A 23,730-nucleotide genomic window follows, 5' to 3' on the forward strand; every position below is an offset into this window, starting at 1 on the left:
GCTTTTGAGTATAATGAGATGTCTGACAACACAGATTAGTTACTCTTTTTGCATTCATCCTCTCTGGTCCCATTTGTCGTCACACAGTCCTCACTCAGTGGATACTGGGGTACTGACATGAGGAGGTCCATTTAGACCTTGTTACCAACATTGAACCCTGTCTGCTGCACACAGGCTGACCGGAGTCCATGTTAGATAGGAGGGTGTAGAAGCTCATAAACTAGCAGCCACTGTTCCGCCGTGCGAACGCCTGCCCACCAAGTGTGAACTCCATCTCTTGGAATTGCATGTTGTATATGGAGATGGCTGATGTTCCTTTCTCCTTGAAGCCGGCCTTTACGTAGAAGGGCACCAGGAAGTCTTCACAGATCAGCAGCGCCCGGCGGAGGCCCGGCATACAGCGCAGGTACTGTAAGTAACGCCAGAGGAGGATGGAGCCCTTGCCTTGCTGGCGACAGTGACGGTGCACTGACAACACATGGATGTGCACAGTGGGGGTGTCTGGAACATGCCGAGTCATTGCCTCCTGGAGAAAGGGGATTACATAGTCACATGCATCAGAGAAAGTTTATCAATATCATTTTTCTTCATGGTGAAACAAGGTTTGGCACATTTTATTTTGTACACATTTTCATACCTGTGAAAGCCTCTCCTTATCCCAGCCAGTGCCGATGATGAAAGCTACCAGCTGTCCCTCCTCAAACCAGCCCAGCGACAGCTCAGGGCACTGGCCCACAAAGTTAAGCACCTCATCCAGGGTAAGTGGACACTCTCCAGACACCGAGACAAATGCTGGCATTAAGACGAAATTGAACACTCAAAAGATATGTAACATTTATATCTTCCCCAATAACAGAAAATACAGTATATCACCTCTACACAAGAACAAGAGTCAAGTTCTTAGCTGGTGATACATTGTGTTAAAACGCATATCAGGTTAGTTTTATGGTGAGCAGAAACTTGACATACCTTCTCTCTCGATCTCAAACACACTGATAGCGTCCTGCGGCGTGAGGTTTCTGAACTCGCTGGCAGGGAGTGTGTGTCGTCTCTGTCGCAGAGGGTTGACCACTCTCACAGGCGTCCTCAGAAAAAAAGGCTTGAGGAACGGTGAGCCACTGACCTGCTGTGTCATGATGCCTCAATAACACAAGGCAGGAAGATCTGGTGATTTGAGGAATCTCTTGTTAATCAGTTTTATTCTCTTCCAGCCTTTTTAAATATAAAGTTTATACGGATGCAACATGAGTCCAACAAAAACTTTGGTCTGCTCAGTTTGTCCAACAGACTGTCATGTAACTCACTTCTCTGTCTCCCTGCTCTCTCTTGCTCCTCTTCTTTCTCTCTGATCTCATACTGCAAAGTGGTCCTCTCAAAGTAGGGTAGCTGTCTGTGCACTTGTGTATGCAGTTTCTTAATCCCCTGCTTACAGACAGGCATTATGTTATTAGGGTGTTTCTTTTGTGATCAGAGTTTAGAAGAACTCTTTAGTTGTTGCTTTCTATTGTGCATATTTTTAACAGACAGTATTTTGAGTTACCTCCGTTTTGGATGTTTTCAGCACTTAGTTTTATTTTTCCCACACCTTATTTTGTATTTGTTTATCTGGTATTTGATATATTCACTGTGGGATGAATGTTTTTTTGTGACAGTGAAATGTTATGTTTTTTAGGGGAAATCAAAGGCATGATTAAACCCATACTGAGCTAGGATGGAGATTTGCCTCAAAGAGGTTTAGTGCAGACTAATTCAATGAGGGAGCACTTTCTTTGACCGGCCAGAGGTAAACGTGTTTACACAGACTTGTTTGACCTTTTAGTTTTAGCATAAATTAGAACCTAAATGGAGAAAAAAGAGCTTTAAATAGTAAATTATCCTCTAATCTTGAATTTTGAGTTTACTAGTTGTGCAAGTGTCTTAGAGTTTAAAACAGTATTCTTGGTGGATTTAACTTTTCCGAAAAATATTTTCATTCCCAAGCATCTGCAACAAACGAAAGTCCTGTCTTACATTCGTTATTTCTCTGCAGAAAGCCAAGCTTCACCCCTAAATCACCGAGCATGAGGCATATCCTAATATGTTTTAAAGTACTGCCCCAAGAGATGAGACCAATATAGAAATATTTTAAGGATTATTGTTTACCCCAACTGTTTATTTTTACTGTTAGATAAACATTTGTACAGATTTGTATCCACCTTCCTGAACAGCAGCTCTCTGTGTGGCCTGGGAGGGTCTGAAATTATTCCTAATCTTCTCTCAAAATGACATGGTTAAGTTTTTAAAATCATAAAAACATCTTTCAGCTTATCAAACAAGCGAATACATTTAAAAGCGTTAAGGAATAGCTCTCGACTGATCCCACCCACTGACCTTCTCTAGCTGTCATAGACCCTAATCTCATTTACAACATGTGTAAACACATAACACATACATTTGCAGACACATTTTCTCAGAGTATTATGTTTTTACAGGCACACCCGAACCTCGGTAACTGAATCCATATTACATTTTACACTGCCGTATACCTGTCGGTCCAGCTGAGTAGAGAGCAGTTAACTAATACTGGAGAATGTCTTTATGAAATATGAAACATCTAGCAAATTCATCCTGACATGAACCGGCAAACACCAGCAGGTTGTTATATGTGTGCTTCATCAAAACAAAAAAAACATGTATGTACTCGTTTCAGGGTGAGACGTAGAGGTATATCATCTGGAATATACTGACGTTAACAATGTGGAATCGAGGAAAAAATAGTTAATTATTAATAGGATTTGTGCACTGTCAAGACACAGATATTCAGTTCCAGCACAATAAATGAGCACACACCCTTCCTCTTTTCCACAGACTGTTCATCCCCCGATTGGCCTTACTTCACTGTTGCTGCATTCATGTGGAGCAGCTAACATGTTTCATGCCTGCTTTTCATAGGAATCTGTTGCAGGACCATGGCAAACAATAAGCAATAATATAAACACAAATGATGTACTGAAAAGTAACATAGATACTATTCCAAATTCAAAGATTTTTCCGATTATTTTTTGACATACTATACTTTCATTTATTTATTTGTATTTGTACTATATACTATGTATTTTTATTACATACTATACTATTTCTTTTTTATTACACATGATACCATAACTTCTAAAACTTTCTAGTTCAATTCTATACTTTATTGGCCTACTCTTTTTATGAAATACTGTTCTGGGATATTTTTATGATGTTGTTTGACATTCTTAACTATGACTTATTTTAACTAAATGTAAAACATACTATACAATGCCATTATTTAATAAAAAAATAAAAAATGTTATAAAATAAAGTAGAGAAACCTATAGGATAAAGCACCTCTCTATTGGACACAGATCCGACACAAGGCAGGATGTAGTTAAGCAGTCGCTGCTAAGGAACTGTACCTGGTGGTGTTGCTACTAGCAACAGAATGCTCAACTGAAGCCAGCTGCTGGTGGCAGAACATGGACTGCGGCTTCAATGAAATGTTGCTGTATCAAATGGTATTGGTATTTAAAGGGAGACTTGTTTACTTGTTCCCTGTTTGGTGACTCAGATTGTAAATGACCTTAGGCCGACTGTGAGGGACACTTCTCATCCACTTACATCTGAGTAAGCTATAATTAATTTGTTGACAATGCAACTGCACTGTTCTAAGCTTCAGCCTTCTTATAGTTCTCATCAAGGGACATCAAAAGTTACAGCCTTTAAACATACTTTCACAAATGGCATTTTATGATGCTCTTCGTAGCACTTTATGAATGGAAATACCATATAGATCATGTTAATCATAAACTAACAGGACCATAAGAGTAAATAAAAACCTTTATGGTTTTACTGCAGTTCATGGTCCATGTGAGGAATCCTAATCCATGGGAGGATTGTGTTGCCTCCTTTGCCAGCAGGGGGCACTGTTTTTTCTTACATGACAATCTTTGCCAGGTTTAAACCTTTATATATACAGTCTATGGTTTAAACCAATTTGTGGCAGGCATTAAACACACGTATAAAGTAAGTAATAATAATCAAAGATCAACATCTGGCCATCCTGTAATCATACTTTAGGCCCCAAGTTCAAACTTAAAAGTAAATAAGTAACTAAAATAACTTGCAGTAGCCTATATGGAGTAATATATTCTAATACCGCAGCATCAGGACTAAAACCACCAGACACGGACAGTTTCATCCCACAGGCCATAAGACTATTAAACACCTGCATTTTTTAAACATCCATCCATCCATCTTCTCCCGCTTATCCGTGGTCGGGTCGCGGGGGTAGCAGTTCCAGCAGAGAGCCCCAAACTTTCTTTTCCCTGGCGACATCAACCAGCTCTGACTGGGGGATCCCAAGGCGCTCCCAGGCCAGCGAAGAGATATAATCCCTCCACCTGGTCCTAGGTCTACCCCTTGGTCTCTTCCCAGCTGGACGTGCCTGGAACACCTCCCTAGGGAGGCGCCCAGGTGGCATCCTAACTAGGTGCCCGAACCACCTCAACTGGCTCCTTTCGATGCGAAGGAGGAGCGGCTCAACTCCGAGTCCCTCCCTGATGACCGAACTTCTCACCTTATCCCTAAGGGAGACACCAGCCAACCCTGCGGAGAAAACCCATCTCGGCCGCTTGTATCCGCGATCTCGTTCTTTCGGTCATGACCCATCCTTCATGACCATAGGTGAGGGTAGGAACGAAAATGGCCCGGAAGACAGAGAGCTTTGCCTTCTGGCTCAGCTCCCTTTTCGTCACAACGGTGCGGTAAAGCGACTGCAGTACCGCTCCCGCTGCTCCGATTCTCCGGCCCATCTCACGCTCCATTGTTCCCTCACTCGAGAACAAGACCCCGAGATACTTGAACTCCTTCACTTGGGGTAAGGACTCATTCCCTACTTGGAGTGGACAGTCCATCGGTTTCCTGCTGAGAACCATGGCCTCAGATTTGGAGGTGCTGATCCTCATCCCAGCCGCTTCACACTCGGTTGCGAACCGATCCAGTGAGTGCTGAAGGTCGCAGACCGATGAAGCCATTAGAACCACATCATCTGCAAAAAGCAGTGGTGCAATCCTTAGTCCACCGAACTGCAGACCCCCTCCCCCATGACTACGCCTCGAAATCCGATCCATGTATATTACAAACAGGATTGGTGACAAAGCGCAGCCCTGGCGGAGGCCAACCCTCACCGGAAATGGGTCCGACTTACTGCCGAGGACCCGGACACAGCTCTCGCTTTGGGAGTACAGAGATTGGATGGCCCTGAGTAGAGACCCCCCTCACCCCATACTCCCGCAGCACCTCCCACAGTAACTCCCTGGGAACTCGGTCATACGCCTTCTCCAAGTCTACAAAACACATGTAGACCGGATAAGCGTACTCCCAGGCCCCCTCCAGGATCCTTGCGAGAGTAAAAAGCTGATCCGTCGTTCCACGACCAGGACGGAATCCGCATTGTTCCTCCTCAATCTGAGGTTCGACAATCGGCCTGACCCTCCTTTCGAGTACCTTAGAGTAAACTTTCCCGGGGAGGCTGAGTAGTGTGATGCCTCTGTAATTGGCACACACCCTCTGATCCCCCTTTTTAAAAAGGGGAACCACCACCCCGGTCTGCCACTCCTGTACTGTTTCCGACTTCCACGCAACGTTGATGAGACGTGTCAACCATGACAGTCCCTCAACACCCAGAGCCTTCAGCATTTCCGGGCGGATCTCATCCACCCCCGGGGCTTTGCCACTGTGGAGTTGTTTGACGACCTCAGTGACCTCCCCCCGGGAGATTGGTGTTGATCCCCGTCATACTCCAGCTCTGCCTCTAACATAGAGGGCGGAGTTGTCGGGTTCAGGAGTTCCTCAAAGTGTTCCTTCCAACGCCCTAACACTCCATCAGTTGAGGTCAACAACGTCCCATCCTTACTGTACACAGCTTGGATGGTTCCCTGCTTCCCCCTCCTGAGGTGTCGGACAGTTTTCCAGAACAACTTTGGTGCCCGCCCGAAAGTCCTTCTCCATGTCTTCTCCGAACTTCTCCCACACCCGCTGCTTTGCCTCGGCCACGGATGAGGCTGCTGCCCTTCGGGCCTGTCGGTACCTTGCAACTGCCTCGGGAGTCCCCCGGGATAACAAATCCCTGAAGGCCTCCTTCTTCAGTCGAACGGCTTCCCTGACCACCGGTGTCCACCAGGAGGTTCGAGGGTTACCGCCCCTTGAGGCACCTAGGACCTTGAGACCACAGCTCCCCGCCGCGGCTTCGGCAATAGAGGCTTTGAACACCGACCACTCTGGTTCAATGTCCCCAACCTCCACAGGAATGCCCGAAAAGCTCCGCCGGAGGTGTGAGTTGAAGGCCTCCTGAACTTGGGCCTCCTCCAGACGTTCCCAGTTCACCCGAACTACACGTTTGGGCTTACCAGGTCTATCCAGAGGCTTCCCCGCCACTCGACCCAACTCACCACCAGATGGTGATCAGTTGACAACTCCGCCCCTCTCTTTACCCGAGTGTCCAAAACATACGGCCTCAGGTCCGATGATACGATAACGAAATCGATCATGGACCTTCTGCCTAGGGTGCTCTGGTACCACGTACACTTATGAGCATCCTTATGTTCGAACATGGTGTTTGTTATGGCCAATCCATGACTAGCACAGAAGTCCAGTAACAAACCACCACTCCGGTTCAGATCAGGGGGGCCGTTCCTCCCAATCACGCCCCTCCAAGTGTCTCCATCATTGCCCACATGTGCGTTGAAGTCTCCCAGCAAGATTAAAGAGTCCCCTTCAGGAGCCCCATACAGGACTCTTTCCAGGGTCTCCAAGAAGGCCGTATACTCTGAACTGCTGTTGGGTGCATAAGCACACACAACAGTCAGAGTTTTCCCCCCCATAACCCGCAGGCGTAGGGAGGCGACCCTCTCGTCCACTGGGGTAAACTCCAACAACGAAGCACCTAACCGGGGACTTGTGAGTATCCCCACACCCGCCCGGCGCCTCACACCTTGAGCAACTCCGGAGAAGAATAGAGTCCAACCCTATCCAGAAGTAAGGTTCCAGAGCCGACGCTGTGCGTAGAGGTGAGCCCAACCAGATCCAACTGGTAACGCTCCACCTCCCGCACAAGCTCCGGCTCCTTCCCTCCCATAGAGGTGACGTTCCACGTCCCCAAAGCCAGCTTCTGTCGCCCGGGTCTGGTCCGTCGAGACCCTCCGCTTTCACTGCCACCCTTCTGGCAGCGCACCCGACCCCATCGATGTTTCCCGTAGGTGGTGGGCCCGCGGGACGGAGAAGCGGAGGTGTTGCCCACGTTGCCTTTTCGGGCTGGGCCCGGCCGGGCTCCGTGGCAAGCCCGGCCACCAGACGCTCGCCGACGAGTCCTCCTTCTGGGCCTGGCTCCAGAAGGGGACCCCGGGCTTCCTCAGGGCCGGGTATCCTCACTTCTTGTGTCGTCTTTCATGAGGTCTTTTGAACCAATCTTAGTCTGGCCCCTTGCCTGAGACCAATTTGCCATGGGAAACCCTACCAGGAACACAAGGTTCCAGACAACACAGCCCCCAGGTTCATCAGGGCACACAAACCTCTCTACCACGGTAAGGTGCTGGTTCTTCAGAGAGGTTTTTTTTTTTAAACATCCACAACATTAATCTGGCTGCAATTTATAAATTATTTATCTATTATATCATATTCAATCACTTGCATAGTATTGCAGTATTAGACTTTTTTAGTTATTTACTTGCACTATTTTTTCAGTTGTATTGTGTTTCACTGTTGGAGGAGCCTGTGACCTAAGATTTTCATCGTCATAACTACACTCTAGCTATGTATGCATGAAAAATAAAAGCCTTGAGGAATGTAAAGTATTCTCCGAAGTAAATAGGTACTGTGATGGATCAGAAAGGTTCAGGGTCGGAAAGTATTTCATCTGTTCTTTATTGTTATACACATGCTGCTATACACACGAGGAAAGACAGGTATTGATTTTACAGAGAGCCACAAACCACCTACTGTGGAGTTATCCTGGATACCAGGTCAATAGTGGTCACAACAGGAAAAGGAAGGCACAGTGTCAAGTTAAAATGGCACAGAAGAGGAGCGGGGAAAGACAAAACAACCATGTTACTAAAAAGCGGTGAGAGGTTCAAGCCTCTACGAGTTCACATGCAATCGCTAGCCCAATTAGTAATTGCACTGTTTGCACTTATTGCATTGGATGGTGGTCATTCCAATCAAATGTAATCTTAAAAATCCACTTGAACCTAAATACTAAGAATAAATGCATAATTGATTCATGGTCATAACAAAGTAAATGAACAGTTACATTTTATATTGCAATAAACAATAACAAGATACATCTTTCGAGTAGCACAAAGTATGCGATAGAAAAAAAGGCTTTGTACATCAGAATCAAAAATCCATAAAACTGTTGAATATTGTAGCATTTAGAAGAACACTAATGTCCAATGCAACAAGCAGGCAGCCATATCAACTCAAGGCACATAGATCTATATGCATGGCGCTACACATACACTACCAAATAATGTAAAGGTGATGCAGCCACACAAACGTCACATAAGCAGACACTGGCTTTGCCGCGAAAAGACTGAAGAGAGATCTGCCACATCAACGACGAGCACACCTACTGTGCCACAGTGAGTCAGCATCTTTGAGTTTAGCTGTTAGGTTGTGAATCTGTAGCGCTTATTGAAAACCAAGTCTTAAATCTTATCTGAATCTAGTTTCATTATTTAAATATAAGGACCTTTTTTTCTATGTAATATGCAAGTATACATTTTTTAAGCAAGTACACAGGATTCTGGTAGATTCATGATCGATAAATGTCACATTAGAAATAATAGAAAAAGTGACATGTAGATGTTGAGGACTGCAGACAACTTAAACTCATCTCACCATAAACTCATTGTTATAAGGAATGGATTATTTTTGGAGTGCAAAATCACTTCAAATGGACACAGGTACATACGCGATAAATGTTCAAATGTTCTTATCATTACCCAAATCTAACAAGTACTGTAACATGAATGTATTTCACTGAGGAATACAATATTCAGACACAAATTGTATTTATAATGTCTTCTGAATTTAGTGTAAAGCAATTGATACAGTTAATTTAAAGTAAGTGTGCTTAAAACCACCATGACAGGTAGTGAAATGTCTCTGGAATCCACATTACAAGACCACACCTTCGGTCAAGACACACAACCCAACACCATCTGACCGTTAATGAAATGTTTTCAAAGCTCTGGAATCAATATTCCTTTTTTAAAACATCCGTCATATAATAAAAGGTATGAGGAACATCTTTGCAGAGGCTAAATTTGGTTTCTAATGTCAGAGCCATTGATGGAATAAACAGAGCCCTCCATCTTCCTGGCGGACTTCTTTCAGGGCCGCTGTTGGATCTCATCGGTGAAGCAAAAGACTGGGCAGGGGGGGTAAAGGAATAGAGGGACTGGATGTAACGCATACATCTGTTCTGATGGATGGGGGGGAGGCTGGGTCAGACTCAGGGGTTGAGGTGCTCATCTTCCATATGAAGGCTGCTTGTGGGACACAGGAGAGGCTGGCTGGAGCAGTTGGTGCTCTGACTCTTCAGGCTTTCTGTGGACTCTGATGACCCTGGAGAGGAAGAAGCAATGGATAACCAACATGGCTCAAAGGGAAGTTTTCAGTCAGACGAGAGAAAAAAAACATGGCCTATTCTTCCTAAAATAGGCCTATCACCGTCACTTGATAATACCTGCCAGATCTTGTGTTTTTCTATCTGTGTGACAGTTGATATCAACTCCCTAATGGAGTGAGAGCAGTAGAGCTCGCACACAGGCCCAATCCCAATGTCCCACTAAACCCTGATCCCTCAGGGACTGAATTGACGTCCTGGTAAGTGCTTCAGTGTGGGGGGAATGGTATAAACAGACCTTTTTACAATTTGCACTTTCTTCAAGGCTTATCAAGGCTTATCTAAACTGCTCTGGCTTAACAGAATTGTCAAATTATCTATTTATCAAAGAAAAAATAAATCCTAAATCCTTTTTAATGTATTGTTTCTTTGTTATTATACCAGTGCAACCGACATATATGTTTAACTGAACACCCAATGTGACAGTCATCCTTTCATCATCTGAATTGTGGGTGGTTCCCTCAGGCAAAGTCTGTACAACTGCAGACAAAGTGTGTATATAAAGCTCAAAATGTCGGCAAGAGAGCCCTCATGCAGTAGAAGATTTGACAGAGGGACAGCCCTAAGCCCTTGCAGACCTAACAGGAACATGCTTCAAAGTCTGAGTGTGGGCATGGGCATTGAGCCCCAGAAAAGCAGAGCAGACAGGAAAGCCTACATACCAGAGTTATTCCTCCAAACCAATGGAGCAGGAATCAGGACCTAGAGCTGCCCAAAGCGAGGCAATACGAAGGGACAGGATGGAAGGAACCAGAAGAGGATTGTTAGGGAAAAGAGAAGCACACAGGTTAGATGCAGAGCACAGGATATCCCAACCTGGAGTCTTGGGTTTAAGAAGAGGAACGTTAGAGAACCAGAACTAGAAAGGAGTTGAAAATGAGACGAACCACATGTTTTTAGTAATTCATTTTAAAAGCTGCAGTGATCAGCTTGATCAAATTTGCTTTAAGCCATCATCAAGTACAGGTTGAAACTGTTTATGGATTTATACAAACATTTATATACACAGTAGATATTGCACATCATCCCTTTGCTTTCCTGTTTTGCTCACCTGGCAGAGACAAGTCGCCCGCTGGGTCGCTCTCTGTTTTGGTCAACCTGCTGTGTTCTCTGCTGCAGTCCTGTAGGATGTCTGCCCCAGAATGCATCCTGTCCTCTGAATCACGCAGGAGAGTAAATGTCAATTACTTTTACCCTTAAAGACAACAAATCTCTACCAGGGTCACATAATGAACTGTTTTCTGAGGAAACTCACCATCATCTGGAGACAGGGATTCTGCCACATCCTCTGCAGCTGTGGCCTGGAAGAAGAGAAGGAGAAATATCTGGTTAATCCTTTGTTTTCAGCAGAGTGGAAACTGAAATGTCAGGTGGTGCAGAGGCGGCTCACGTCGGTGTGGGCGGGGCTGCTGGACAGCAGTGTGTGTGGCTGTGCGTCAGACATCTCAGACAGCTTCTCCTCATCTTCTTCCTGGATAGGAGACGATGGAGACCTAAGGGTGCTGTAGGGGAGGACAAGGCAAAAAATGTTATAAGTAAATAAAAAAATATAACAGGTAATTCAATCAATCACAGCCACATATATTTTCACTCTTACTCTACCTCTACAAAATATATAATAATGGATTCCAGATGTTATAACCTTAAGAATACATTTCAAAACTTTAGTCGAGTAGCATGTAAAAGCTGCCTTTTTCTAGTTTATTGTGTCTAAATTGTCCTATTAAAATCTGCAGCAGCCACTGAAATATTATAAAGTTGAAAATATAACTGAACACCACATCATTGTATGAAAGAGGTTGTAGATCTTATTATTAATCAAGCATAATGTAAAGAGATGTTTGTAAATAATGTTGCATATACATATAATCTGGTGTCCTGACCTGACCTGATTTCTTGCACATGCACACCTACCTGTCAGGTGACTTGCTGACTTTGCCTTTCTGCAGACCGCCATCACTCAAATGCTCGGGGGAGCTCAGCTGTCTGCCGTCGCCGACCAGACCTCCTGAGAAGTTGATGTCATCATAGAGGGGGGCAGATGGGACGGCAGGAGACACTGAGCTCATACCATTCAAAGCCTCCAGCAGGGAGATGGGCTCAAAGCCCGGAGGAACCGAGTCCGTGCTCTGCAAAGAGACACAGACGAGAACTGATGGTAACAATGCACAGCTTATGTCAAGGATACAATTGCATCGAAAACACTGTCAGAGATGGGCTAGGGCCAGTTTAGATGGTAAGAGTCGTGGCCCTAAGGTCTGCTAGCCTACAGTATGTTTTTCCCCAAATAGTTGGTCGATAAAATGCCTTTGGAAGCTGCAATGGCAATATGATAAAAACATTAAAAAAAGATTTTACCATCTTTTTTTACACAATAGGTTTAAACACTTTGAACCACATAAGGACTAAACATTTTATTTTTTTTTACTTAAAGGTGGGGTAGGTAAGTTTCAGAAACTGGCTCGAGTGCACTAAAATTTGAAAGTACACAGCCGAAAAGAATCCGCCCCTTCCTTCAGACTTCCTTACAGAGCACCTCCTCCAACACACATGAACGCGCACAACTCCGATATTGACTCTGGTTTGACTTCTCCTAGTTTCCACTTTCTTTTTGTTCCTAATTTGCTCCGTTACATTTTTTCTTTTGCGATCAGTAGACGATGTTGAACCTAACTCTGCCATGGTGAAAGTGCACGCCTAATGACGGCACGCCCAATGACGGCACGCCCAATGAGGGCACGAGATACATTTGTGCGTGCACGAGATGGAAGGCTGACAGACAGGGCGGCAATCCAATCCGTTTAGCCGGCCCGGTTGTGCTTTTTACAGTACTACGGCTTCCACAGATGACATTTTTTTATGGATTTTTTGTCAAAGCACTTCAGATATTCATTGCTATCGGGATGTTAAGAGCATTCCATGGAATATAACAAAAAATGTATCTCGAGCCGGTTTCTCAAACTTACCTACCCCACCTTTAATTTGTGAATTTCTGCTTTTTTTTTTAATACTGTGAACCTAGAAAAAAAAGATTACAAAAATGATCTATTATGCATCCTGAATTCATGACCAATTTTCCCCCTGATGTTACTTGCCGTCTTAGCCAATAATATCTGATAATAAACAGATGTACAAAAGACTTACTGAGTGCTCGTCATGGTCCATAGTCTGAGCCAGGACAGGGCTGAAGGACACGGGGGAGAGAGCCCCGGGCTTTTTCCTCACAGCTCTGATCTGCAGCAAGGCTCTGAAGGCTGGTAAAGTAACACAATAAAACACAATAATAATGGACAGTCATTAATGTAAATGTTGACCTGTCCTCAAACAGCATCAATAAAGCCCTTTTAGGAGAATAACTGTTTCAAAAACAATGTGAGACTTCTTACGCAGCCTGCAGATGGGGCAGTTGTTGGCCTGGTAACGCAGGGTGTCTGCGCAGGAGTTGCAGAGACACAGGTGTCTGCAGGGCAGGATGAGAGTGTCTCGCAGGTCGGACAGACACACAACACACTCGTTGCTGTTGTCACTGTTCTCATCGTCTGACTGCTGGAAAAGGGAAACAAAATCAAATTAAAAGTTAAGCAAATGAAACAGAGAGAAAGGTTTACAGCATTGTGATTTATGAGGTGATGTTAGTAAAACCTTGGTTTCCTGGTTGTTTTTGTTCTCAATCCCATAGATCTCCTGCAAGAGGTAGCTCACACGATCCACCTGAAAAGTGCATTAACGAAGTGTTTAACTTATCCTCTCCACTTTCTTGTTTTGCCTTCATTTGTTTGGTCCGTTTAGTTATACATTTGGGCAGGATTGTACAAAATGAATTGATATATATTTCAATGCTGAATGTTATAAAAGGCTTAAAATGAATAGCATCGGTCTGAGCTCATAAATATTTAAACGTTAAAAAAAAAAAAAGATGGGGCTCTAAAACCTGCCAGACTCCCAAGGGTCTCGTAACAGATTATTTTTGTCTTTTTTCTAAAGCCGCAGATGAGTATGTGGCTCACTGATGATCTGCGTTAACATCCTGCATTGTATTCACAACACAATCACAATTCACTGACTAGTACTGAGGGTATTTCAAAAACAACACATTTACAAAAATCGGTGTAATACGATACTTACTTAATAATTTGCTAATCCATAACATGATTAATAATATATAAAATAAGAAAAATCCTGAACTTACAATTTGCTTCTGCTTCAGTGGTTTGACAGAGAAACTGCCATCAACGTGCTGAAGTTAAAAGAAAAAAACGTTAAATATTCATATAAAAACATTTATCTACACCAAGTGAAATGATTTACGTTAGATGTCTACATACTCTTTCAAAGGCTGCCAAAAGTACGTGAGCATGTCCGAGGCAATCTTGAAGAGAGAACACAAGACTTTGGTTGATAGTGATGTTGACCTAAATGTTTATTTAAGCTTACATTGCAACTGCTAACACTGGCATAAATATTACAATTTGTTATGACTGTCGAACTATTCCTTCACATTACTATCTCTGTCTTACTACGTCTTCATTTATATACAACCAGTCTCAATGGAACAGATGTCTCGTCCTGACTGTGATGCAGCTCTAGTAACTTACCGTCCCCTTCATCAACGACAGCCTGGATTACTATGGGAAACACTCCTCGGTCAAGGTCAAAGTTCAGCTTTAGGAGAAGAGAGACATAGTTGCAAATATTTAACGAGTTACCACAGGTGTAAACCGAGGACATCCATGTGTGTAGGTCGGAAGTTGTGTTGATAATGTAGACCTAGATACATGTGTGCTGTATAAGTGTAAACAGAGGATATTTACAGACATAGAACCACACCGATCGTTGATTAATGTGTGTGAGAAACTCCAAAAACTGCTGCAGATACTTACATCTTCCTCTTTCCACTGAGTGAAATCTATTTTGAAAGACGGCATGGAGAACTGTTGGCTCACTCCTCGCTTGTAGTGCACAGTTTCAGAGACCAGTGACGGATTCTTTGGGCTGTACCTGCACACACAGTATGTTACAGAGAAGATGATCAGTGTGCAGAAGCATACATGAATCTTGGATGTAAAGTGAACTCTGTTTCGTCAACTGGGCAATTACATAGGTTGACATTTAGACATTTTTCTTTTAATATCTTGTACATGCACTACTTTGTAGATAAACTATTATAATAGAAATAGATACTTTGGATTCTGGAGACATGTATCATCTTTCTGTCTCATGTAATTGTAACACAATAACTTCAGTACCAACTATTACTTTCATCTTCTTCTAAGTTTCATCAGCGGTAACCATGGCGACTGGAGGTTGCTAAGGAGCCAGTGTATCTATTCTAGTCTTTGTGCTCCAAGGCTTGAATCTTACAGATAGATGTGCACTCTGTTTATTTCATAAATCACTATTAATATATTAAAAAACTACATAAGTGTCCAATTTCATTGGTTTGATTTTTAGCAGCTCACCCTTTGTGATAATAATGGCTGAAAATGTATTAAAACCCCATTCAAAAAGGAGTTTGAGAGCAGATTCTTACACTGCCATCCCATTGGAGAACTCCTCAAACGCCTGGCAGTAGAGGGTGATGGCCACCCGAGCGTCAGCATCAAAGGTGAACTCCACACCATACTGAACCTTTGGTTTTCCACCTTCCTCCACAGGTGTGTCAGAGTCATCTTTATACCTAGAATCAAAAGGTTTGACAAACTTTTAAATATTTTCCTTAAAAGAGTTCACTTTTTACTGAGACTAGTGTGGTAATATTGCTCTGCTTTTTGTTACCTGACCAAACGCAGAGAGTCCTTTCTTATATTGACGAGACTCCTCAGGGTTTTGACAGGCTCGTGGGGTGCAGGCGTCACATATGGAAACTAATGAAAAAACAGCAATATGGATGATATTTAATTTGAAACTCAAAGCAACATGGTTTGACTCATCCTATTACTGAGAAGAAAGGTAGAACTATATCAAAGTCGTTTTTAAGCTGCTCTCAGATGAAAACTAAGAAAGATAAATATCAGTCTTTACCTGCACTGGCCTATTTCCAAGAAAGTTCAGGTCCATGTTTTCTCCAAAAAGGTATCCCTCTGGATGTGGTGTGTCAAACTTTTCTCCTCCCATGAAGAAGTGGCTCGCAAAATAGTTCCCTGAGGACATGAGAAAAAACATGAAAAATAATGGCACTGCAAGCAACATTATATAGTGAAAAGGATGTATATACAGCTAGTTCAAATCACACAACATCATGCCAAGCTTTGTAGCATGGGCATGTTACTCAAACGTCTAAATCTGAAGAGAGTTGTGTTTAATTACAATCATTGAAACTACCCATAAAACAAAACATATAATACAATCAAATAAATAAGGTTAAAAATAATTACTTTGTTTTAGTCATCATAGGTTTTTACTGAGATGCGGGGGTAACATGATGAGCTGAAGGCCAGTTGAAAGGAACATATGATGGGTTCTAAACAGAGTCAGATGTATTGGTCTAACATTGACATGCCAGCTCCAAACTGTGTTTTTACCGTTTGAAGGTATCCTAATAATAAAGTGAAAGTGTTAAAACCATGCAACACTTAACAGATACTTCTTTATATAGCTTTGTAATCGCAGGCTAACAAGAGCCTTAGAGATTTCTTATGCAAACTATACATTATTTGTTGATATGGGTGTCACTCTCTTAGTGTCAGTATGAGCTCGTGGATGATCAATTTAATGTGGATATAACACTTTTTGATTGTTTTGATGATTGTTTTCAGTGTTGGACATACATGTATTATACAGCATGATCACAATAACAACATATCAACCTTGAGATACATACACGACTGTAAACATCACAATGCTTTCTGAATAACGGGTGACAAAGACAGTCACATCTCTGTATGCTCATATATATTTCTTATGATTGTCTAACAGTGTATTCTAGCTGATGAGAGTCAACAGCAAGGAAACACCAATTAGACCCTTATTTACGTTAGCGAGTGTATGCTCGGTGTCTCGTTGTTTATTATTGCTTAGAGGATTCTTGGTTAAGGGAGATCTGAATTCAGCCAAAAGACACTAGCGATCACCTACCAGATTTCGGTGGAAATCGATAGGCCGAGTTGGCCTGGATATCGATATCCTCAACACCAGCGATTCTGCGACTCAGGATGGACCCCATCTTCCTGGTGCTAGCTACAGTTAGCCTGGCAGCTATCAGCGCGTCACAGTTCCGATGAAATCTCCCTTCAAATGTACACTAACGCCAAACAAAGATTATATCGACAAAGTACAAAGGGTGTCGTTAATCTGACATTGTACACGTTCAGTTTGCCCAGTGGCTATGTTGCGAATGCTAATGCTAACAGGAAACAAATAGACAAGGCTGTTGTTTTGCCAGAGCTGTGCTAACGCAGCAGGGAGGCAACCTGATTGGCTGTCTCCAAGCGTTCCAGAGATTCAGGGCGTTCGCTTTCTGTCTGGGGACCGCCCGGCGGGGAGGAGATCAGGAGGGACGAGAGAGTAAAGCACGGTCTATAGTACGAACCGCTGCTCCATAATGAACAGCCCTGTAATAACTTGTTGCTTTGCGATTAATTATTGTTGTAAAATCACCACTCTCATGTAATTTATTTTTCATTCTGTACGTTTTAATCTGAAGTGTGTTATTTGTTTGACACCATGGGGCGTGTTGGTTTACTGTCCTCCAGTGGTCACAGTAGTGTACAACTGTTAACAATGTTATCAGATGAGACACCTTTATTCATCCCACAGAGGGTACAACTACATTTGTACAGCAAGTAAAGAGCCAAAGATAGCATACTATTAATTAATACGTATGTATAAAATATAGAAATGACAAAATTCACAATTTACAAAATACTCATCTAGTAGGCCTACCAATAATAAGACAAGTTAGAGACAAATAATATCTGCAGTGTCATAGTGGTACAAACAATACATATAAAACAATACACATTTCCAAATATAAATTCAAGAAATATGTTTACATTTAAACTGAACTAATATTGTCAAACTTAATTTGTCAACATTATTGCAAAATGCAGGTGCAGGTATTGTCATTACGAGAGATTGAACATGTAAACTATAAATGGTGTGGTTGAGCAGCTTGGAGAAGATTATTTAAGATCATGCTATCATTTAAAAACATCCAAATGATTCAAATAGATATCTATACAATCTTAATCTATCCAACATTGAAGTGAACAGAAACAACATTTAACTGTTTAAAACTGTATTGATTAATTTGTGCAATAAATAAGGCAGTTAGAATTATACTTACAAATAATGCAGATCATACAGCTTATAGAATGTACTTCATTTATTCTGTATACACAACGGACTCAGCTGATCTCATTTATATGATTAAAGTGTCAGATTTGGCAACATAGAACACAAATACAGTAATTGTCTTTATCAGATAACATCGACATTTCATCTGATAACACTTGGATTTCATTGGATGAAATGTCCACTTTGGTTTCTTAGTGCTTTTTCATCTTCCTCTCTGGAAAAATTGGCATCTCAGGATAGCTTTGTTTTCTTCCGATATCTTCAAACCTTCGCAGAGGAGGTCATGGATTGTCTGCATTGAATCCACCTCTGATCTCCAAAGTGCTGCTCTGGCTCTGATAAACTGTGAGACCTCAGTCTCGCTTCCTTTGGCCAGACTCATGCTATCTTTACAGATGAAGAAGATATCCATGCCAAGGAACAGAGCATTGAGCCCTATGAGACCGGCCCTGGCTGAGTTGGAGAGGGCAAGAGGCCCTTTGACTGCTGCCTGACCGATATCTGGGATATCTGACGCCACCCTGGGAACGCTGCGTAAAGCTTTCCCTTCCTGCAATGCCACTTTACCAGCACTCATAGCCAGCTCTTCACTTTTTAACAGCTTGAAAGCAGAGGCTGCATCAACTAATGAGTCAATACCTTTACCAGTAACACCTGCTTTAGCTAGGACCTTGCCGACCCCGAGAACAACATCTATGTGGGTTTGTTCTCTTTTGATGACCTCCTCCAGACACTCCTGGAGACACTGCACATCCTCCATGAAGCTCTCGAAGACTTCTCTGGCTTTCTTTTGATATGTATGGTTTACTCCAATCTCTGTGGCGGTGGTGACAGCGCTGTTGACTCCGCTTGTAATTCCCATGCCTACCCCGGTCAATGTCAGAACCAAAGACACTCCAGCTGTTACAGGAATTAAAGCCAAACCAACGATGGAGAGCACACCTCCTACTGCCCCCACTGAGCTGCCTGCCACACTGGAGATCTTTGCTCCCTTATTCATCCTGTCTAACTGAACAGCATGCTCCTCCAGGTCCTTGAGAGACTGTTCCATCCTCTGCTGTCGCTCTTTAAACTTATCGATGAAGCTTGAGCAGGGTTCGTCCTCCTGAAACAAGAACACCATCCGGAAGCTCTGGTTCATCCTGACGATGAAAATTGAAGAAAAATACAAATGAAAATGATGCATTTAAAAACCTTAGTATAGGTAGTAACCTTAAATGCAGTAGAAAAACATTGGATTATAAATTGTAAAAACATGACCTCTAAAATCCTGCAGTTGCAGCAAAATGTACGTTAAGAGTCCACAGTATTCATACTGTGTCTCCAGCTCCTTTGCATTTTGTTTAAGTATTTATTTATTTTGTTATTGTTATTGTGTGACCATCTTAGTTCAGCATGTTTTCTAATTAACACTATACTGAGGTAAAGGCAATGTCTTAACCTTTGCAGAAATTTGGTGACAAACCAAAGTCTGGCAATTAAATTGATTAAGTTTGACACGACAGAGCGCTAGAGGAAAAGTAAGTTGCTAACCAAAGACATTAGCTTTCATCATCTGGGAACTATTAACATGTGTACAAAGATTTGTGTTGGTCTGTGGAACAAACAACAAGCAAGCTAATACTGAGTGCATTTCAAAGTTTTCAATATCATAACTCATCACACCTTGCACAGCTGTGTTGACAAAAACCACATAAAGAAGTTACACGTACCTGAGTTCCTCGAGCTGATTAATGTGATGAAGCATCCTTTGCGTGTCGTCTTCAGACAAATCCACAGCGAGGTCTACCAGTGTATCGTCGTTCATCTTCAGTGAAAAGTCACAGAAGGAGCTGTGAAAAACAGGAAAATATTTTTTATAATAGATGTTTATTTTGCTAAATGTGCATATTATTTTAAGGACATTCCTCTTTACCTTTTCTCTAACTTCTCACAGATGTTCTCGGTGGTCCTTATGTATTTGTCCAGCTGATATGCCAGCACTTCCACATTCTGAAGTTTGGGGCAGAAGAAGGCGTCTGCAACTCTTTTAAACTCGAGGAGGTGAGGGCAGATAATCCGTGCAGCAATGATGACAAGCTGAACCGTTACAGGGCTGATCCCTTCAGGCAGATGTAACACCTGGTTCTCTTCCATGAACAAATGAAGTGAGGTGACCGCCAGATTCTCCACCGCAGCCAAGAAGCAGTCGAGCTCTTCCAGGCCTTCCAGAGTGGACTTCAGCAGAGCAGCCAGCTCCTTCTCCAGATCTGCTCGCCTGCTGTCTGCAGTCACCTGGGTTACCTTGCTCTTCATATATTGCAGAAAGGCTTTACCTCTGGTCTGTGACTGGGTAACATGGCCAATGCTGAGGTCAATGTTATCAGCCCTGGTTTTGATGTCAATCATCATATCCAACTCTTTCTCCCTCTTTAGTATCCATTTAGAACTCTGCTCACAGAATTCTTTCACTGTGTCGATGTCGATGAGGGTGTCTGCGGTGTAGCAGCACAAGGCCTCCTGGAGGTCCTTTCTATAACACAAAACATCATTCAGTTTGTGAAATTGGAAAACAAATTCAAATTGAATTGCCGTTGTGCCGTTGTTGGCTTTTATCACAAGATCTACCGTATATCTCCAGCTCTAGCTTTAAGTGTCCCCACCAAATATTCCCTGGGCCCAAAGCCTCTGGTCAAACTTATTCTTAAAAACACAGACAGCCCTTGATTATGGTTTTCTTACTCATTTACACAGACTGTTGACAGTCAGAGGAGGATTGGCTCACATCTGAAACCCCTCGCACTTAAACATAGGGTTTTACTTTAGGACCATCAATAAATTACCATTTTATGAGACAAAACATATCTTATTTCTAAACCACCATGCTGATTCATATAAGTGGCCAATGGCCATAATGCTAAAACAAATGTCACTGCAGAATTCTATAAGTACAATGAACAAGAGAAAAACATGTATTATTTAATGAAATTTAGTCCACATTCATCAGTATGGGTAGGACTTTTGTTGTGCATTTTTATGTATTAAAGGTCACCTATTATGCAAAACCCACTTGTTGATGTATTTTATAAATAAACTTGTCTCCCTTGTAAAAGAGATCCGTGATCTCAAGGGACCTATCTGTCTAAATAAAGGTTTGAAATGAAAAATGAAATGAAAATGTGTCCCCTCTGTGTAAAAAGATTCTGAAAGTTTCAGGATAAAAGATTGGCTCACTTTTTGTCCTGATTCATTTATATAAAAACCTGTCTGAAAATGAGCTGATCATATTTTGGCCACTTTATGATGTCATAACGATTTTTTTCCTATTGTAACCATTAGCCAATTACCAACCAAGGTAACAACCCCCCCCACCTTATCACCTGAATCTCCTCCTAGAGCACCATTGTGTTCTTTTTAACCAGATATCACTCAGAGGGGCGTGGGGAGTGGCTTCTTATTTTCATCTAAAGTAACAGACAGAGAATCAACACTTTAGAAACAGGGCTGAAACAGAGGGGTTTTTTGGGATGCTACAATGCATGATCTGTTTGGTATTTCGAGCCAAACACATCAGAGACATGTTTTGTATATATCTGAGACCTATAATATATTGATGAAAAACAGTATGGGGACCTTTAATGTAAAAATCTTCCTCAATAAAATAGAAAGTTGACTGAATTAATAAAAAACGTTTTTCCTGTTTGTCGAGTGCAGTAATGATATATGTTATGAATTTCGAGTCACTGGGTAACATGAAATGGAAGGTATGCAAATAAATGTGTAATGCCTTATTTGTCCAGTATAAAGACGCAGCAGAAACCGGCGTGAATGTCTTTCAATTGACCAACCTAAAGCTAACTTCACCGAGTTAAATATCTAAATAATTTGACCAAATAACTCAATTTCTGTGCTGAGGAGCGTCGGTGTTGATCTGCTGTGGCGGAACATTAAGACAAAAAGTTAGAGAGCCTGTCTTTATCTTCAGGGTAAACTCAATACTGAAGTTGAACCGAAGTAAGAGTTCTGCTTCACCTGCACGAGTCACCGAGACAAAAAGCAACTACAAATTGAGTGACGTAAAGAAACTAAACTACAACAAAGAGACCGTGCTATGGCTACTTTTCAGTTTGTTGCCTTTTATCACATGATAGGCTTTAACATTACTTCCTACGTATATTTACTATTATAAAACACACAGTGGAAATAGCTAAAATGACACTTACTACAAAATAAATCTTTAATGTATTTTTCTGTTCAAAAGTGTCTCAACGATATTGTTTACCTTGCAGCAGACATGTTTCTCCTTTGACAGTGTGCGTTCTTCAATTCCTCCACAACTTATTACCTGCGTGTTTAAAATGAAAACAGAAAAATATTGTACATCTAACTTGTAACTAACACTGACCCGAGAAACTATACGACTAATCTGCTGAAAGCACTAACGCCAGACTACTTGTTAAGGACTTGTGTTGACATAAGGGCTGACGTGTTAGGTTTCATTTTCTTTTCTCCACCTCACCAGGTAAAACCACCCCACCCATTCCTGGACTGAGGGTTGAAAGGTTTAAGGTAGCAGCACACCTTTTGGTTTCTTGAGAAAAATAACTTTAAAAAGGCTGTCCGAAATAAACATTTTACTTTATGATGCTGTAATGACTGATAAGCTGACAAGATAAGCTGAATTGATTTACATATTTAATAAAGAATTATGTCAGTTTTTTAGCTTTCAGTAGTTGTGTTTCAGTAGTTGTGTTTCAGTGACTTTCAATCCATAATAGTTATTATGACTACATGGCCAAATAGGACAGACCTATTTTATTGGATTTTACAGCCTTTTCTATTTTATGAGAAATGACTTCTTAAAATTAGGAACTTCTCAAAGATACATGTGATGAAACAGTGATGTGTAAGCAGTTTCAATCAATCTCATTATGTGGTTATTTAGTGTCAGATTTGGCAACAAAGAAGAAATACAGTAAATGTCTCCATGTTGCTGTCAGTTGCCGTCTACCGTTTACCCCTCACTGTTTATTCATCATTCAATTCATTCTATATTTTATTCTGTCGATTGTGTACATTACTTTTCAATTTACTGATTTTTGCACTCCTGGTTAGAAGCTAAACTGCATTTTGTTGTCTCAGTATCTGTAATCTGTGCAATAACAATACAGTTGAATCTAATCTTGAGCAGGAACAAATGTATTTACTTAGTACATATCTGACATTAACGATTAAACACATTTGTGCATTCTTTAGAAGAGAGACACTTGCTCTGTCATAGGCCTACTGGGTCAGGCTACAAGGAAGTGGAGAGGAAAATATCACAAACAGAATACTACAGGATTGCTGGGAATACACAAAGTTCCAGGGGCGTGGGTTTGGCTGGACAAGTAAGGAGAGAACGAGGGCATATGGAGTGGAGACCATAAAGTTTGCCAAAGTAAGCCCATTTAGCAGTGTTCCCCCATGGCTTTTCCCAGAAGCTATACAGATGTGAATATACAGTACTGTATCTCATTATGTTCACTTGTTAATATTGCGATACTAAATCAAAATATTTCTAATTAAAGTGACATAGAGGATCCTTTTTTTCATCGAGTGGATTTTGGCTTCCATTCCATTGGCTTCCACCAATTATCGCTATGAACTATTATCACCTATTGCATTATTACGTTACATTTCATTCAGCTTATGCAAATAGTCTTACAATCAGTGTAATCAACCATGAAGATACAGACTTAACACACCAGGCATGCTGCAAGTAC

The 23,730-nt window shown here is 41.9% G+C and overlaps 3 protein-coding genes across 5 annotated transcripts; all 3 read right to left on the minus strand.

The window, feature by feature from the left end:
* Nucleotides 1–220: 220 nt before the first annotated feature.
* Nucleotides 221–1,355, minus strand: aanat2 (arylalkylamine N-acetyltransferase 2). Its single transcript, XM_034220157.1, has 4 exons — nt 1,301–1,355; nt 970–1,140; nt 638–792; nt 221–526 (listed from the first exon to the last, which is right to left on the minus strand). Exons 1-4 carry the CDS (start codon nt 1,353–1,355, stop codon nt 221–223), a joined length of 687 nt encoding a protein of 228 aa, XP_034076048.1.
* Nucleotides 1,356–7,905: 6,550 nt separating this feature from the next.
* On the minus strand, nt 7,906–17,116 carry mgrn1b (mahogunin, ring finger 1b). Of its 2 annotated transcripts, XM_034220247.1 has the most exons (17): nt 16,766–17,116; nt 15,713–15,831; nt 15,467–15,555; nt 15,222–15,368; nt 14,572–14,689; nt 14,287–14,353; nt 14,017–14,060; nt 13,881–13,928; nt 13,334–13,402; nt 13,078–13,237; nt 12,836–12,945; nt 11,606–11,820; nt 11,082–11,193; nt 10,947–10,992; nt 10,743–10,847; nt 10,354–10,399; nt 7,906–9,630 (listed from the first exon to the last, which is right to left on the minus strand). In XM_034220247.1, the coding sequence occupies exons 1-16, from the start codon at nt 16,851–16,853 to the stop codon at nt 10,359–10,361; spliced, it is 1,578 nt and encodes a 525-aa protein (XP_034076138.1). In that variant the 5' UTR covers nt 16,854–17,116; the 3' UTR covers nt 7,906–9,630; nt 10,354–10,358. The 2 variants fall into 2 exon arrangements, with proteins under 2 accessions (XP_034076138.1, XP_034076137.1); XM_034220246.1 differs by lacking the exon at nt 10,354–10,399 and having other exon boundaries at nt 16,766–17,115.
* A 311-nt stretch (nt 17,117–17,427) lies between these two features.
* On the minus strand, nt 17,428–22,468 carry LOC117548387. Of its 2 annotated transcripts, XM_034219641.1 has the most exons (5): nt 22,248–22,468; nt 21,346–21,429; nt 19,902–20,498; nt 19,699–19,818; nt 17,428–19,128 (listed from the first exon to the last, which is right to left on the minus strand). In XM_034219641.1, the coding sequence occupies exons 3-5, from the start codon at nt 20,375–20,377 to the stop codon at nt 18,189–18,191; spliced, it is 1,536 nt and encodes a 511-aa protein (XP_034075532.1). In that variant the 5' UTR covers nt 20,378–20,498; nt 21,346–21,429; nt 22,248–22,468; the 3' UTR covers nt 17,428–18,188. The 2 variants fall into 2 exon arrangements, with proteins under 2 accessions (XP_034075532.1, XP_034075531.1); XM_034219640.1 differs by lacking the exon at nt 21,346–21,429.
* Nucleotides 22,469–23,730: the final 1,262 nt, after the last annotated feature.

This window comes from Gymnodraco acuticeps, unplaced genomic scaffold (genome assembly GCF_902827175.1).
Source record: "Gymnodraco acuticeps unplaced genomic scaffold, fGymAcu1.1, whole genome shotgun sequence".
Lineage (NCBI taxonomy): Eukaryota > Metazoa > Chordata > Actinopteri > Perciformes > Bathydraconidae > Gymnodraco > Gymnodraco acuticeps.